Source organism: Strix aluco, chromosome 4 (genome assembly GCF_031877795.1).
Source record: "Strix aluco isolate bStrAlu1 chromosome 4, bStrAlu1.hap1, whole genome shotgun sequence".
NCBI lineage: Eukaryota > Metazoa > Chordata > Aves > Strigiformes > Strigidae > Strix > Strix aluco.
In genome coordinates, this window is record NC_133934.1 from 73656914 (window position 1) to 73670694 (window position 13781).

At 42.9% G+C, this 13781-nt stretch overlaps 1 protein-coding gene across 7 annotated transcripts in view; it reads left to right on the forward strand.

Annotated features, from left to right (window-relative positions):
• Positions 1-2201: 2201 nt before the first annotated feature.
• LARP1B (La ribonucleoprotein 1B) overlaps positions 2202-13781 on the forward strand; it is a 33395-nt gene continuing 21815 nt past the window's right edge. For 3 of the 7 annotated variants that reach the window (XR_012623194.1, XM_074823630.1, XM_074823633.1), the window contains exons 1-3: positions 2203-2811; positions 10828-10889; positions 11973-12032. Coding sequence is in view for 6 of the 7 variants with exons in the window: in XM_074823630.1 (XP_074679731.1) it covers positions 2535-2811; positions 10828-10889; positions 11973-12032 (399 nt within the window). In the remaining variant the exon portion in view is untranslated. Of the gene's footprint in view, positions 2812-3213; positions 4148-10827; positions 10890-11972; positions 12033-13140; positions 13300-13781 lie in introns of those variants that run through there. The other 4 variants (XM_074823632.1, XM_074823631.1, XM_074823634.1 and 1 more) reach the window with 3 other exon arrangements.

Consider the following 13781-nt stretch of genomic DNA (forward strand, 5'->3'; position numbering starts at 1 on the left):
GGGAAACCAAATCAAAGATGTGAAAGCTGTTTCAAACAGGTAGTGTGACTGATACTCCTGTTTTGGGGAATGCAGATGTAAACGTATACAGACAGTGCCTTTTTTCCCACTCAGGATTATTCACTAAGAATCCTTTCCTCCCTTTTAAATAAATTTGTCACTGCAATATGCAATTGGTATGTCCTTGACTTGCAAATTTGTTGCATGAGAAAAAATTGAGTTCCGAGTTGCAAAGAAAAATGCTTCTAAGAGTTTGAAGATTTGCTTTCATTTTAATCATTCTACTTTATTTTTTCCTTCTCTTGGTATAAATTTAAAATGAAGAAAGAATACATGTGTCACTCTGTATAAAAAGTGCTTGGAAGCAATAGTAATTTTTTTTTCTATTATGTAAAGAGAAATTCCTCCCTTATTACCATGTTTGGAGCTTAAATATGCAGTTACAGAAACGTGCATGAAAATATCTATGTGGTTTGCTTATCATAGCATAACAATTGCAGTAGATGTTTTAATTTCAAGCCTTTACTGCAAAAGGTCATTAATTTCCAAATATCTAGAACAAAGCAGCAAGCATCTGGGGGGTTTCTTCTTTGAGGTAGACCTGGGCTTCCACCAGGTGATCTGATCTCATCGCACCTGACCAGAGGACACACTGCCTGGGAGGGAGGCATCCACCAGCACCTTCTGCCAGTCAGGACAGTTGAAGTGCTTGGTGTTACAGGAGATGGCCTCTGTTCTTTTGAGCCGCTACTGTTCCCACAGTTCCAGAATAATCCTAAAAACTGCCTGAAGAAGCATGGGCTATGATGGGGGTTTGTTGGGATTTTTGGGGGGTTTGTGGGTTTTATTCTGATGAAGGGGTAAAACTGCATACAATCTCATTAAAGCAGAGAATAACATTACCCCAAACAGAACCTATTTTGCTGCCACAGAGCACTGGAAGTTTGGTTACTTGTGATGCTACTTTAAAAATATTTCACTAGCTTTATAAAAGCCTGTTTAATAATTTGCTTTGTTCATTAAAGAGATGTTGGAAATTTTTTTGGAAGATCTTTTATAAGAAACGGAGTAAAACAGGGCCAAGGGTCTGAATGCAAGAAATGGGAGAGGAAAGGGTGTCTTAAGGTGAGGGAAAAGGGTGATGAATTTCATGCTTTGGTGGCTTTCCTCACTCTGTGACCATAGCGGTTCTGGGATGACGCAGTGGCAGAAGTGGGGGTGTAGCCCCCTAACGAACCCAGCAAGCCTGGTACGGGTGCATGTGTGCTACAAGATGACTTCTGGGAGATCTTTGGCAGAAAGTAGAAAGGTAGAGGAGACGTGGTGTGCTAGCGAAGGTACCAGTCTGTTGCAATGCTTAAATGATGGGCAATTCCCTCACTGCTTGGACCCAAGTGTGGGGTGGACTGGACTGGAAGTGCTGAACCAGAGCAGCCTGCTTCGCTTCAGCGACACGTCTTCAGCCTCCTGCAGTATTTTGAGCCTTTCATTGTGCAAGCATGGGAAAGGCCTATAGAAACGGCATGTCCAGGAAGCGGTACTTGAGAGCGTAAACTGTCTTTACCCGGGCATGTCTAAGGGAGAGCAGGAGCTCAGCGGCCCTGCAGCGCCTGCCCTCTTCACCTCCCTTTGCTTTCAGCCGAAGTAGACTTGATAGTAAGTAAATAAATAATCACTGGTTCAGATGAGGTTTTCCAAGCTGAGCCACGCCGTCGCTCTGAAGCAGCTGCGGGGCGATTTATGTATTCTGGTTTTTAGCAGCAGCGAGGGGCGCCGGGTTGCTTCGTCCGTTTGTTTGTGTTTCTGGGGTGGGGGGTTCCTGTGGGTGACTGGCCGCCCGCTCGGCCACCTAAGGGGAGGTTGGTTTGGGGTTTTTTTTTTTTTTTACTTTTTAATTAGTGCAAGGTCAGAAGCGGGGCCGTTACGAACAAAGGTGCTGAACTGCAATAAATAACAAAGTTTTCTAACAGGGCGCGCTCGCTCCGCCGCCGAATCCACCGCCTGCCGAAGGCCGCCGCTGTCCCACCACTGGCGCGGGGCAGGCGCTCGCGCCGCCGTGCTCGAGCGCGGCCTCTGAGGTCATCACGCACGGGGGTGCCCCTCCCACTCAAGCCCCGCCCCTCCGCCCGGCGGCCGCCGCCCGCGCACCCCCCTCCAAGCGGGCAGGGCCGGGCCGGGCGGGGCCGCGCGGGGCGGCCGAGGCGCAGCGGGGCCGGCAGCGCCTCCCCGCCCTCCGGAGGCGGCGGCTCGGCTCGGGTTCGGCGCGGCGCGGGTGGCTCTCGCTCGCTTCTCCCCTTCTCGGGGAAGGGGTTGCGCTGCGGGAGGGCGCTGGCTGAGTGAGCGGCTGAGGGGAAGGAGGGAGCGAGCGGCGGCGCGGCCCTGCCGGGGCAGCTGACAGGGGATCTCCCGGAGCCCCGGCCGGCGGGGCGGGGCGGTGGCGAGGGGAGGAGGCGGGCCGCCCCCTCGCCCCCCCCCCGCCTTGGCTTCCCTGCGGCCGCCCCGGCTTGGCGGCCCCTCGCGGCGGGCGGCAGGGCATGTCCGCGGCGCAGGTGTCGGCGGTGCCCGCCGAGCGGCGGGTCTGGGGCGCTGAGGGCGGTGGCCCGGCCGTCAGCCGGCCCCGGGAGTCGGAGGAGCCCCAGCGGCCGGCGTCCGAGTCGCCCTGCGGGGAGGAGGCCGCGGAGGAGGGCGGGCGGCGGCGGGCGGCGGCGGAAGCCCCGCCGCCCAAGGAGAACCCGTGGACGAGGCGCAGACCCGCGCGGGACAGCCCTTCCCCACCCGCGGCGGGCGGGCGGCTCGTCCCGCAGGACCCAGGTGTGGCGGCCGGGCCGGGCCGGGCGCGGGGAGGCGGCGTGGGGGGGGGGGTGGTGCGGGCAGCGGGCCGGGCGCTGCCTGGTGTTCTGCTTGGGGGTTGGTTTTGGTTTTGTTTTGGTTTAGGAACGAAACGCGCGTGTTTCTCCCCGCTCCCCGGGGCGGGCAGCGCGCTGCCGGAGCAGGGCCCGGGTGCGGGTCGGCCGGCGGCGCAGCCCCGCCGGAGCCGAGCCGGGCGCTCCGGCTTTTGACATACATGGGCAGAGCAGGGAGGCGAGCGAGGGGAGGGGGGGTCCGCCCGCCGCCTCGGGGCCGGGGAACGGCGGCCAACAACGGGGCGGCTCGGCGTGGGGGGGGGGACACGGGGACGCGGTTAGGGTGAGGGAGCCGCCGTGCTGGCTGCGGGCTCACGGGGGTTGCAGATGGTCGCCCCCGGCGAGCCCCGCACGGCGCTGGGCTCCGGTGCTGGCAAAGAGGGCTGGTAAGCTACTTGTCTCGCTTTGCTTTTCTGTAGAAATATTGCTAAATCCCGTTTGCTTTACCGCAGGTCTTTTTTGCCTAATTATATAGCAAGGCCCTCTGTACGATCCGTTACTTGGTTTTGCTTTCCAGAAGATTTGGATTGCAGAGGCTTTAAATGTTAACAAAAGTAGTCAGTTTGCCTGCTGTCAGGATTCAAATCGTTTATGTAGAAAGAGATGGAGCGAGAGTAGCTGTGGTATAATTTTCTGGCCTTTAATCACTACATGTAAGATAAAGATACTTTACAGGCTTCATACCGACCTAACAGGCAGGTGGCTTTACAGAGTTGGTCACCGAAGACCTGACTTGAAATGGCCAGGTTTTATGTTTAGGTTCGCAAAGAGTTCCAAAAAGTGAGCAGCTTCTTGGAGTATTGTTCTTGGCTGGAAGTAAACCGCTGACCTCAAAATACGTATTTCAACCTGTGTTTCCCGAGAATTTCAATCTCGGCACTTGCTCCTGAAGGCACCTGACAAACCTTTTTGTGATCTCACAGTCACTTTTATCCTTGAATTAAATACGTACTTCCTCCACAAAGAGAAATATATAATTTATAGTTTCAAGTGTACAGGTCATGCAAGCAAAGGAGTTCTCCAGACCACAAAATCTCTACTTAGCTGAAGATCAAACCTTTTGGCAACATATATAGTCATCTTTATCATCTTGACTGTTTTGTTTGTGTGTACTGACGCACTCATAAATACCTATTTATGCGTAGCTTCTACAATCTGGCTTGCCGGGCAGCAGCTTGTGGTCTTGTCCATGCATGAAAGAGGACTTGTCACTCATTTGCCTTGCTGTGGCAGTAATAATAAAGGTACATGAGAAGCATTGGGAAAGCTTCTTTTGTTGCATTAGCACCTCGTGCTTCACCTTCTGTACAGTTTACTTTTCCACTTAAGATAAAATACACAAATAGCTGTTGAAGGAAGGAGGAGAAAAGAGGCAGTGACTTCCTACACTGTGCCCATTATATACTTGATTTGATGATTTCAGAGAACTTTATTTTCCTTCCGCATAAAAGTTATGCTTATCATTTATCAGATTAATACTAATCTGAGTAGCTGCACTGGAGCATCTTTTTCAGTGGCAAGTGTATAATTGAGCAAATACGGGAGTTGCTGTTGCTGGTAATGGCATCAGTGAAGAACACGTACCAGGCTGCGTGTTTTGGTTTGGCCCCCACCAAAAGCACCATGAAGGTGCCACCTCTCTTTCCCTTGTGAAAGGCAAAGCAGCTGGTCTTTCCTGGCTGTTTGAAGGAAGGGATTGCCATGTGCCTCCATCTGCAACGAGGGATGTATTCTGAAGTAACTAATTGCATGTTGGCAAAGCAAAATCCGTCACACAAGGCCCTTATGAATGTAGTAGTATGGAAATTAGTCATGTGAAATAATAAGTAGATGAGCAGAAATACTACTGGGATGGAATGTAAAACTATCCGTAAAGAGGATAATAAAACGTAAAAGAATCTCACATCAAAGTAGTGACTGAATCCTGTTTGACTTGTTGATCCTGGCTTAATTTGTTGAAAGTTTCCTGAGACGTGCACGTATGGTATGTTTGGTGATAGTTACACACTTGAGAAAATTGATCCCAGTCTGTCTGTCATCTTTTGACTTTCAATTTAGCATAGTATTAGTCTGTAGCAGAGGCAAACCTGACTCTTCTTACTGAAAGAAACTGTTAAGGTCACCTGACACTAGAAGGAATAAAGTACTGTAAAAGGCTTAAAGTTCTTGGCAGAAAAATTCGGTCAAAGTGTTATTACTATGACTTATTACATTTTTGTCTCAGATATGTTAGTAGGTTTTAATCATGTTATAGTAAATCAAACACCTGATGTAAACATTTGAATTTTTCATGGTATGTTTGTTACCACAGTTCAGTGTTTCTGACTAAGCCTTTTATTAAACTTCTCTTTTAAACAGAACAATTTCAGAATTACACAGCTGCTTTTACATCCTAATCTGCATTTAACTCATGGAGAAAGACTCGTAGCAGTATAAAATTGCTAGTGAAATTAATAGGCTTCTGTCTAATCCCGGTGATCGTGAACACAGGGAGTTAGCTTTAGCATAGGCTGTCAAATGATGAAAGGTACTACAGCGGTGTGTCTTCCTCCCCTTGCCTTCCCTCGTAGCGCCCAGCCAATATATTGCAGTAAGTCTTCAGTTCTTCAAGGTGAAAATCTGTGAGTAATAGGAGAGGAACGGTTGCAAGGAAAAAATCCTTTATAATCCTGTAGATAATTTTTTACAAGGTGACAAGATAAGTTTTTTTTTAAATTGAGCCAACAAGATGTGTCCGTACAGAAACTGCGGAACAACCCAGTGTTAGTCCTGTATTCCTTGTCTTTCCTCTGAGTCTTGTTTTTCCTCAGCTACCACTCAGAGCTGGGCTCTCACAGAAGAGGCTAGTTACCCTTCCTCCATATAAATAATTTGCCCAGAATGGAGTTGTTGAAATAATTTTATTATGAAAGTTTTCCCACTTGTTTTCATGAAACCTATAGAGCTGCCCTTTTTGTAAGCTTGCAAAAGGGAATCTGAATGATGAGTTCTCTAGTCTTCATGTGATTTGTACAGCTGATGTGGGTCTCTAATGATTCGTTGTGACCAGCAGGTCAAGGGAGGGGATTCTCCTCCTCTGCTCCACTCTCCTGAGACCCCACCTGCAGTGCTGTGTCCAGCTCTGGGACCACCAACATAAGGAGGACAGGGACCTGCTCAAGCGGGTCCAGAGGAGGCCACGAAGATGATCAGGGGGCTGGAGCACCTCCCTTATGAGGACAGGCTGAGAGAGTTGGGGTTGTTCAGCCTGGAGAAGAGAAGGCTCCAGGGAGACCTTAGAGCAGCCTTCCAGTACTTAAAGGGGGCTACAGGAAAGCTGGGGAGGGACTCTTTATCAGGGGGTGTAGGGATAGGATGAGGGGTAATGGTTTTAAACTGAAAGAGGGCAAATTTAGATTAGATGCAAGGAAGAAATTCTCCCCTGTGAGGGTGGTGAGACACTGGCACAGGTTTCCCAGAGAAGCTGTGGCTGCCCCCTCCCTGGCAGTGTTCAAGGCCAGGTTGGACGGGGCTTTGAGCAACCTGGTCTAGTGGAAGGTGTCCCTGCCCATGGCAGGGGGTTTGGAATTAGATGGTCTTCAAGGTCCCTTCCAACCCAAACCATGCTATGATTCTATGATTAGGTAATTATTCAAAAATTGTTTGTGAAATTTATGAAAGTATTCAGTGAAGCAAAATACCTGTGGTGCATAAGTGGTTGAAGTGGGTTTACTTCCTAGTGTGCTTGAATGATGTAGTGAGTTAAAATAACTGCACACTTCAGTCTTCTATACTGTGCTTGGTTTGTCTTTATTCATTGCATTTATTTCTGGGCATCAAAGAACACCTTTTATCTGATTGATATTTTGGCAGCAGAGCACTGTAGTGCTATTGTATAAATTAATTTGCTTTAGTCTGTTAGCAAAACAGGTTGTAAAAGTACAGTTTAGTAAAGGTGTGCTGTGTTGCTAGGAATAGCAAGCTTTTGATTAGTAAATTGGTAAATGATCTGATTATCAAATTTTTTTGGTGTATCTAAGGCAGATATTCTTATCAATTCCCTGAGTGTTTTAATAGCAGCTTTTAAAAATTATTTTAAGAATTATCAGAAGATACAACATTGACAGTTACCTCAGCCCTGAAGGGATTAAAAACATTATCTTTACAAACCTGCTGTCTGTATTTTAGTTGTGTATAACAGCATATGTAATTTTGTGTGGTAGATGTTGGGGTTTTTTTGGGGATCTAAATCTATGCTCTAGATTTAAATTATGATATACTCCAAGGGATTGTTCTGTCATGTTTGCAAGACTTGCACATTTATCTATTAAAAAAACAGATTTAAGTATAGCTTACCTTGTTTAAAAATGGATTATACTGTGAAGTTTCAAACTGAGCGTTGAAAAGAAAACGTACAAGTTCAACAAACATGTTCCACTGAAGTTTTGAAGAGCTGTTCTGCTGGGTGATTTCAGCCACCTCCTGAAGCACTTCTGGTATTTACGTGATGTTGTTCCTTCACTGAAGGGAATACAGATGCAGTCTGGAAATTGAAAATTGTCTAGAAATCCTTACAACATAAACTGTGTTTGTATCAGAACTAAAATGTGTTCCACCTTTTATTAATAGACTTTGCTTTCAGAAGAAATTGGCTATATCATCCCTCCCCTTCCATCAGAGAAAATTACTTGCTGACTAGTTATTTGCAGAACTTACCATCCATTCTGAAGTGCTACTACTGAAAATGTAGTTTGTCTTGTAATCAATGGTACTTCAGTGATAATGTACAAACTTTGCTTCTCTTACCTATGCACAGCATCCAGTCTGCTTTTCCATGTTCCAGTCGTTGTCCCAGAGGATTGCTGCTGTTTTGGTGGTTCCAAAATTCATCTTTCATTTTTCAGAACTGTCATCCCACGTATCTTGACATACTGCACTTGGCATGTTTGCACATCCATGTCTTTCTGCAGAAAATATCTCATGTTAGGATGTGGTGTATTAAGAGACTTGGAAGAACCATAATAAAAATGGCTTTGAAGGCTGATTTCTGTTTTCGTATGGATGACATCTCTACTGGATGGAGTTCAGTGATTGAAAGATGATCACTGGCACTTCAACTTTCTCATCCTTGATTTTTTTGTTTTTTTCTTTTTCCCTCACCCTCTCAAAACTGAGCTGAAACCCAGCAAATAAAGTAATTGAAGATAACTAAATTCTTTTATCAACACAGCATGCCATTAGTAAACAGATTACCTTGTAGCATGTGACTTGGAGGTTGGAATTAACAATAAGTGTTAGGTTGGAATTAACAATAAGTGAAATAGTTTATTTGCAAGGGCGTGTTGGGTTCTGCTGGAGCAACGAGGTGCCATTTGTGGGTATTCAGCACTGTTACATGATGGTGGAACCAAACACCAGAGTAATGTTAAGCATAGAGCTTTTATCTAAACACACTCTAGAGTAAGTTTTGCCTGAACAGTGGCTCTAGGCCCCTTCATAACAACATAACAGATGTGACGTGGGTAAAACCTTTAAGTGATCTGATGTTTTGTTCATTTACTCTCCAACCCTCCTTTTTTTTTTTTTTTTTCCTTCCCCTTTATCTTCCCTTTCATGCTTCACACTAAAATCCAACTCCTATACGATAAGCCCCAGAAAGCCGGTCAGGAAAGATCGGTTAAATTTGGTTTTGAGCACAGCTCTTTTGGAAGGGCAGCAAACTCTGTGGAGTTGTTTTTGGGTAGGGAGGTATGGAGCGTGGTGAGATCTCTGGGATCATCAACCAGGCGGTGTGTTGCCTAATATTAATTTTCTTTTCATTTAGTGTGCAAATGCATCTTCCAAGTCATGGATTACTACATACAGATAAGAGAGATTCCTTAAAACGAGTTGGGTCTCATTCTCCTCGATTCAGATAGCCTCTCCTGCCGCCTGGAATAATATCCCATGACTAAGATAGTGCAGCGACATTGAGTCTTTCATTTTTTGAATCCCTTACTACGCCCTGGTGACACACAGAGTAGAAGTTCTGGCAGAGCAGTCCTTCAGCAGCAATTTAAGTAAAAGTGCTGCGAGATGGAAAAAAGGGCTTCAGTAAGGTAATTGAACACCTAGAGAGAGATGTGTGTTTACAGACTATTGGAGGACAAATGCTATGGCCAGTCAGTTTACCTTTATGGGTAATTGGCAGTTTTGTTGGAGAAAATTACAAATTTGTTTGCTACTCCACCTCTACAGCTGTTTGTCTTGTTTTGTAAAGGGCAATTAGTTTACTATTGAATGACAAGTAAAAATTAGGATTACACAGTCACTGTGTGTTTCTGAAAGCTCTCAGTCTAATGTTAATTGAGGCTGAATAACAAGAAAGAGGCAGTTTGGAGGTGTTTTGTCTTTGTTTTAAAAAGCAGATCTGTAGGAGAAGAGAAAAACCTGGTAAATGGTGTGGCAAAGGTCAAAGGCTGATCAGGAGTCACTGAATTCACATGTCTTCTGTGATGTGCAAGTTGTATATAGCAGTATTAATATAATTTACAGTGGAATATGGAGTATGCATTAGTTTATGCTTCTAATCTTCACTGTATATTCCGGGAAGCAGAGAGAGAGGGTTTTCAGTCACTGGGGCACGAGGGTGGGGTTCCCAGTGTGAAGCTGCGATAAGGAAGATTAGTCACTGGATGTGAAAGAGATAAGGGTTGAGGAGGTGATGTTATCCCTGTATGAAATAATAATCCACTAGTGATTTCAGTCATGTTCAATGTTTCAAGTTTGTCTTGCAATAAAATACTGAATAAGAAATTTCAAGGAAAGGTTGTGACCACTTCTCTGTGGGAAAATATGCATTGGGAAAACAGAAACGGGGCTTAACAGAAGTTAAGAGGTGGTTTCCTCTGTCTCAATTCTGATCTCCAAGAAAAATTGCCTGATACAAGTGGGGTTTTTTCCCCCTGAATTTCCAATGCAAAAAGCAGAACACAATTAAGATGGGTAGGGAAAAATTGCACTGAATAAGAAAATCAGATTGACAGAAGGGTAATTGCACATGCATTAAAAGATGTAGTAAATTTAAATAGACTTTTTTTTTTTCAGTGTAGGTTATTGATCCTAGATCGTCAGGCCCAATAATGTTGCCACATACAAGAGAGAGAGTTATTTCCAAGCATTATATTAATTCCTGGCAGATATTACTGGTAGACGTATAATGGACTCTTGCTCAGGAGATCAGATGGGATCACTATTATAAAATTTAGGTCTTGACTCGGGATGATTCTGAAAACGTATGAGTGTCAGCTTTGTTGCAAATGTTCATATTTATCATAAACCTATCCATTGTGGAATTTGCACATTAAAATTTATTAGCCTTAATGTAATTTTTGTAGTAATTTTCTGTTTTCATCTTTCCTTATATATATTTTTTTTTCCAATGCTTTGGCTTGATTATGAGCAATATGACTAAATTTTATTTGGGACTTGAGTAATTGCTTATAAAAGGAAATTACTAGGAATTTATGCACATGTAATTGCATCTATTTTTCATGCTTGCATAATGGTTTATTTTGTAAATCTGTCTTATAAATATAGCTTCTAATAGGATAACTTTTTAAATGTGTTTCAGGGGCTCATTTTCTTTGCTACTTATTAGGTTAAAATACCAGTGTTTTGAGATAGTCTTGACCTCATAGCTGAGCAAATGCTTAAATACTGTGTTATACAGTATCCTGTACACCTAGTTTACAAGATTATTTACACTCATTATGAATGGGAGTTTTTCAATGTCATGTACTATTAGTTACTTTATGGGAATGTTCATTGACTTCGATCCCAAGGCCTCAAAAAAACTTTGGTGTAGCATGATAGATAGTTAAACAGAGTTATTAAAGTATACCTTCCATAATCTTTTAAAGTGCAGTCTAATTCTTCATTTGAAAATGTTTTTCTTCCTTTTCAGAACTAGAAGATTCCACTAAAGTTATAAAAGCGGCGAAACCCAGGACAAGGAAATGCGGCAAGGTTTGTATTTGCCGGAAGGACATTTAGCTATGAGTTACTGGACCGATTGTGTTACAAGTCCCAGTTAATTTAACCTGTTAATTTAAACTATCATTTAGCTGAGCTAAATAGGAAAATGAAATAATTTCAAAGGGGTATTTCTGGCTGTAAATATTCAATATGGTAAATAGCTGATATTACTAAAATAAGAAGATAGATAGCAAGGTATTTTGAAGTTGCAACCAGCAGTGTTATGTTCTGCCTTGGTAATGGTTAATTCAGAAGTCAAAGAAAAGTTAAGAAGGAAGGGAAATTTAAAATTAGAGGGGATGCTAAAGTGGTGTATGTATGAGGGATAAGGAAAGGCACTTTTGTTTAAAAAAGCAATGGGATTATATAAAAATATGAAGGGACTGCAAAGAAAAAGCACTTGAGCACAGATGATGCTAGATCAGTTTGGGGAATCCTTTTTGCATATTATGTGCTGTGTGTGCTTTATGTGCTGTTATAAAATTACCATTATGACAACAGGAGACACAGAATCTTTTTATTGAAAAATTAAGTTTCTAAAATTTTGTACAGCCACCCCTTTTTAGGTTGAATAATACCTGTGCTCAGTCTTCCAAAAGCTAGAAGACTTCTAAGCGGTAGATACCTTTAAATCACATAGGAAGCTATGTGTAAGACAACATTTAACCTGACAATTGTTTCATGTGTGCTCACATGAGTCATAAGCACTCTTAGTTTATTTTATAATAGAATGTAGAAAATTTTGCTTGCTTGCTATCTTTTTGGCTGTGCCCACTTAAAATGAACTTCTTCATGAAGGCGTTCTTTAGACAGTTAGACTAATGACAAGCTAAGATGTATTGGACCTTGATTTGGATGTAACTGCAATGAATAGTTGTTTCTACAATCAATCATATTCTGTTTTCAAAGGTTGTAAGTTTGTTTTCGGTTGTATTCCTCAGTTTTTAAAAATTGCTACTTCTAACAATTCTGCTCAAAGGGGTAGTCTGGCCATCTGAGTCATGGCTGACAACTTCCATGTTTTAAAAAGGACTAAATCTAGGAAGTAGTATAAACTGTTCATCATCTTTGCAGGCTGGTGATTTTGGTGATATCACAAACTGGCCAACACCAAGTGAAATAGCAAACAATGAAGTAAGTATCCTCTGTTATCTTCAGTATTATTTTTTTGAAAAACCATATTGACTTCTCTGCTTAATACCATTCCCCCCAGAATGTGCTTTGAGTGTTGTAGGGTTTCAACAGAAATTTTGTCAATAATTCAGGATACTGGTCTGTGCTTAACTGTCTGCACTGGTAATGGAATTTCCAAACCCTTTGCAAGCCCAGACATATACACTCCATTTATTGTTAGTGGTGTGCCATGGATGTGTAGGTAGAAACATGCCATATACCAATTTAAAACTTGTATTTCCCTTTTCTACTCTTCAGGAAGTTTATGCCCAGATGAGAAGGCCTTTGGGATTGTGAATATGCTGCCCTCCCTTGTGGCTCAGAATGCTTTGGGCAGGTTGTCTTAGGACAGCTTGGTTATCCTTGAGTACTCTGATATATTTTTGCCTTGCTGGATCTTTAGTTAACATCTGCTCCATCAAATTATCTTCCTTTCACCTTATCTCAAGTGATAAGTGCATAAGATATCTTACACCTCTTTTATGCTATTTAAAACAAGAACAGAGCACAGATTATAGCAAGCTATGAGGTGCCATTTCACTCTTTGCTTTAGTTCCGCAGCACCCCGTGATGCTTTTACTTGGTGAGGGAAACCAGAAGATTTGGGTTCAACAGTGTGCATTGTATAAGTGAAAGTCTCCAAATGAAAACTGAAAAAGAGTGTATTACGGTAGTTTCGCATGAGTTATTTGTCCTGCAGGCTCAGTTTCAGACACCCTCCCTTCTCCCTCAATTGATTGTCATAACTTTGTTGTTTATATCAGCAACAAAACATTTTCAGGTGTCTAACCTGGCTTTTAGCATTGCAAGTCAAAATTATAGACGTCTGCATATTTGACACAACATGTTTACTGCTGGGTAGAATTTGCCTCCTCTAGTAGCTTGTTCTACAGGATCTCAAAGAAAATCTTTGAGGTTGCTAGAAGGATCTTTAAAACCTGTATAATTATATGCTAATAAATTAGTGCTCATTCAGTTGCTCACATACCAGTTAGAATACTTTAGTGTGTGCATACATCCCATCGTGGTTTATACAAGATCCTTGATTCTGTTTTTTTTTTTTTTAAAGTATTTATAAGCTTCTCCATCATCAGTATTCTTGTCAGTTGCTGAGATGTGAACGGGAGACTACCACTTCAGAAGAAGACAGTGGTGATATATTTAACAATATCATGAAGGATGCATGACTTGCATCCTAAAGCTGCTAATTTATCTGGTGGCATTAGAGGTGTGTAACTCTCAGCTGTGCATCAGACTGCTTCCTTAGTTACTCATAAGATTAGAAAGAATTTCATCTGTGCTTTTTATACTGCAGATGCACAGCCTCTTTGTTTGCTACAGTCTAATAACTCAAAAATGCTCTTGAAGATTGTGTGGTCAGTTCCACTATGCAACACTTTTTGTTTGTAACTTTTCAGAGACTACTGTTGTAACATGTGAGTTGGAGTGCAGAGAAACTGTAACTGTGTCCAAAAATAATGATATTTTCTATCATGTTCTGATGCTCAGAAAAGGAGAGGGTCTGCTGAGTTTAGATCTGTGAGGTTGAATAGCATTGAAAGGATTAAATTTTGTATCCTTTAATAATATTTGTAAGTGCCAGTGTTGATTTGTGACTAAGTCTAGAATATGGTTGTTTTAGCATCTCTTTTTTTCTTTGGAAATACTGATTTTAGTGACTTAAGAAAATGTGCACCTGTATCTCTTGCA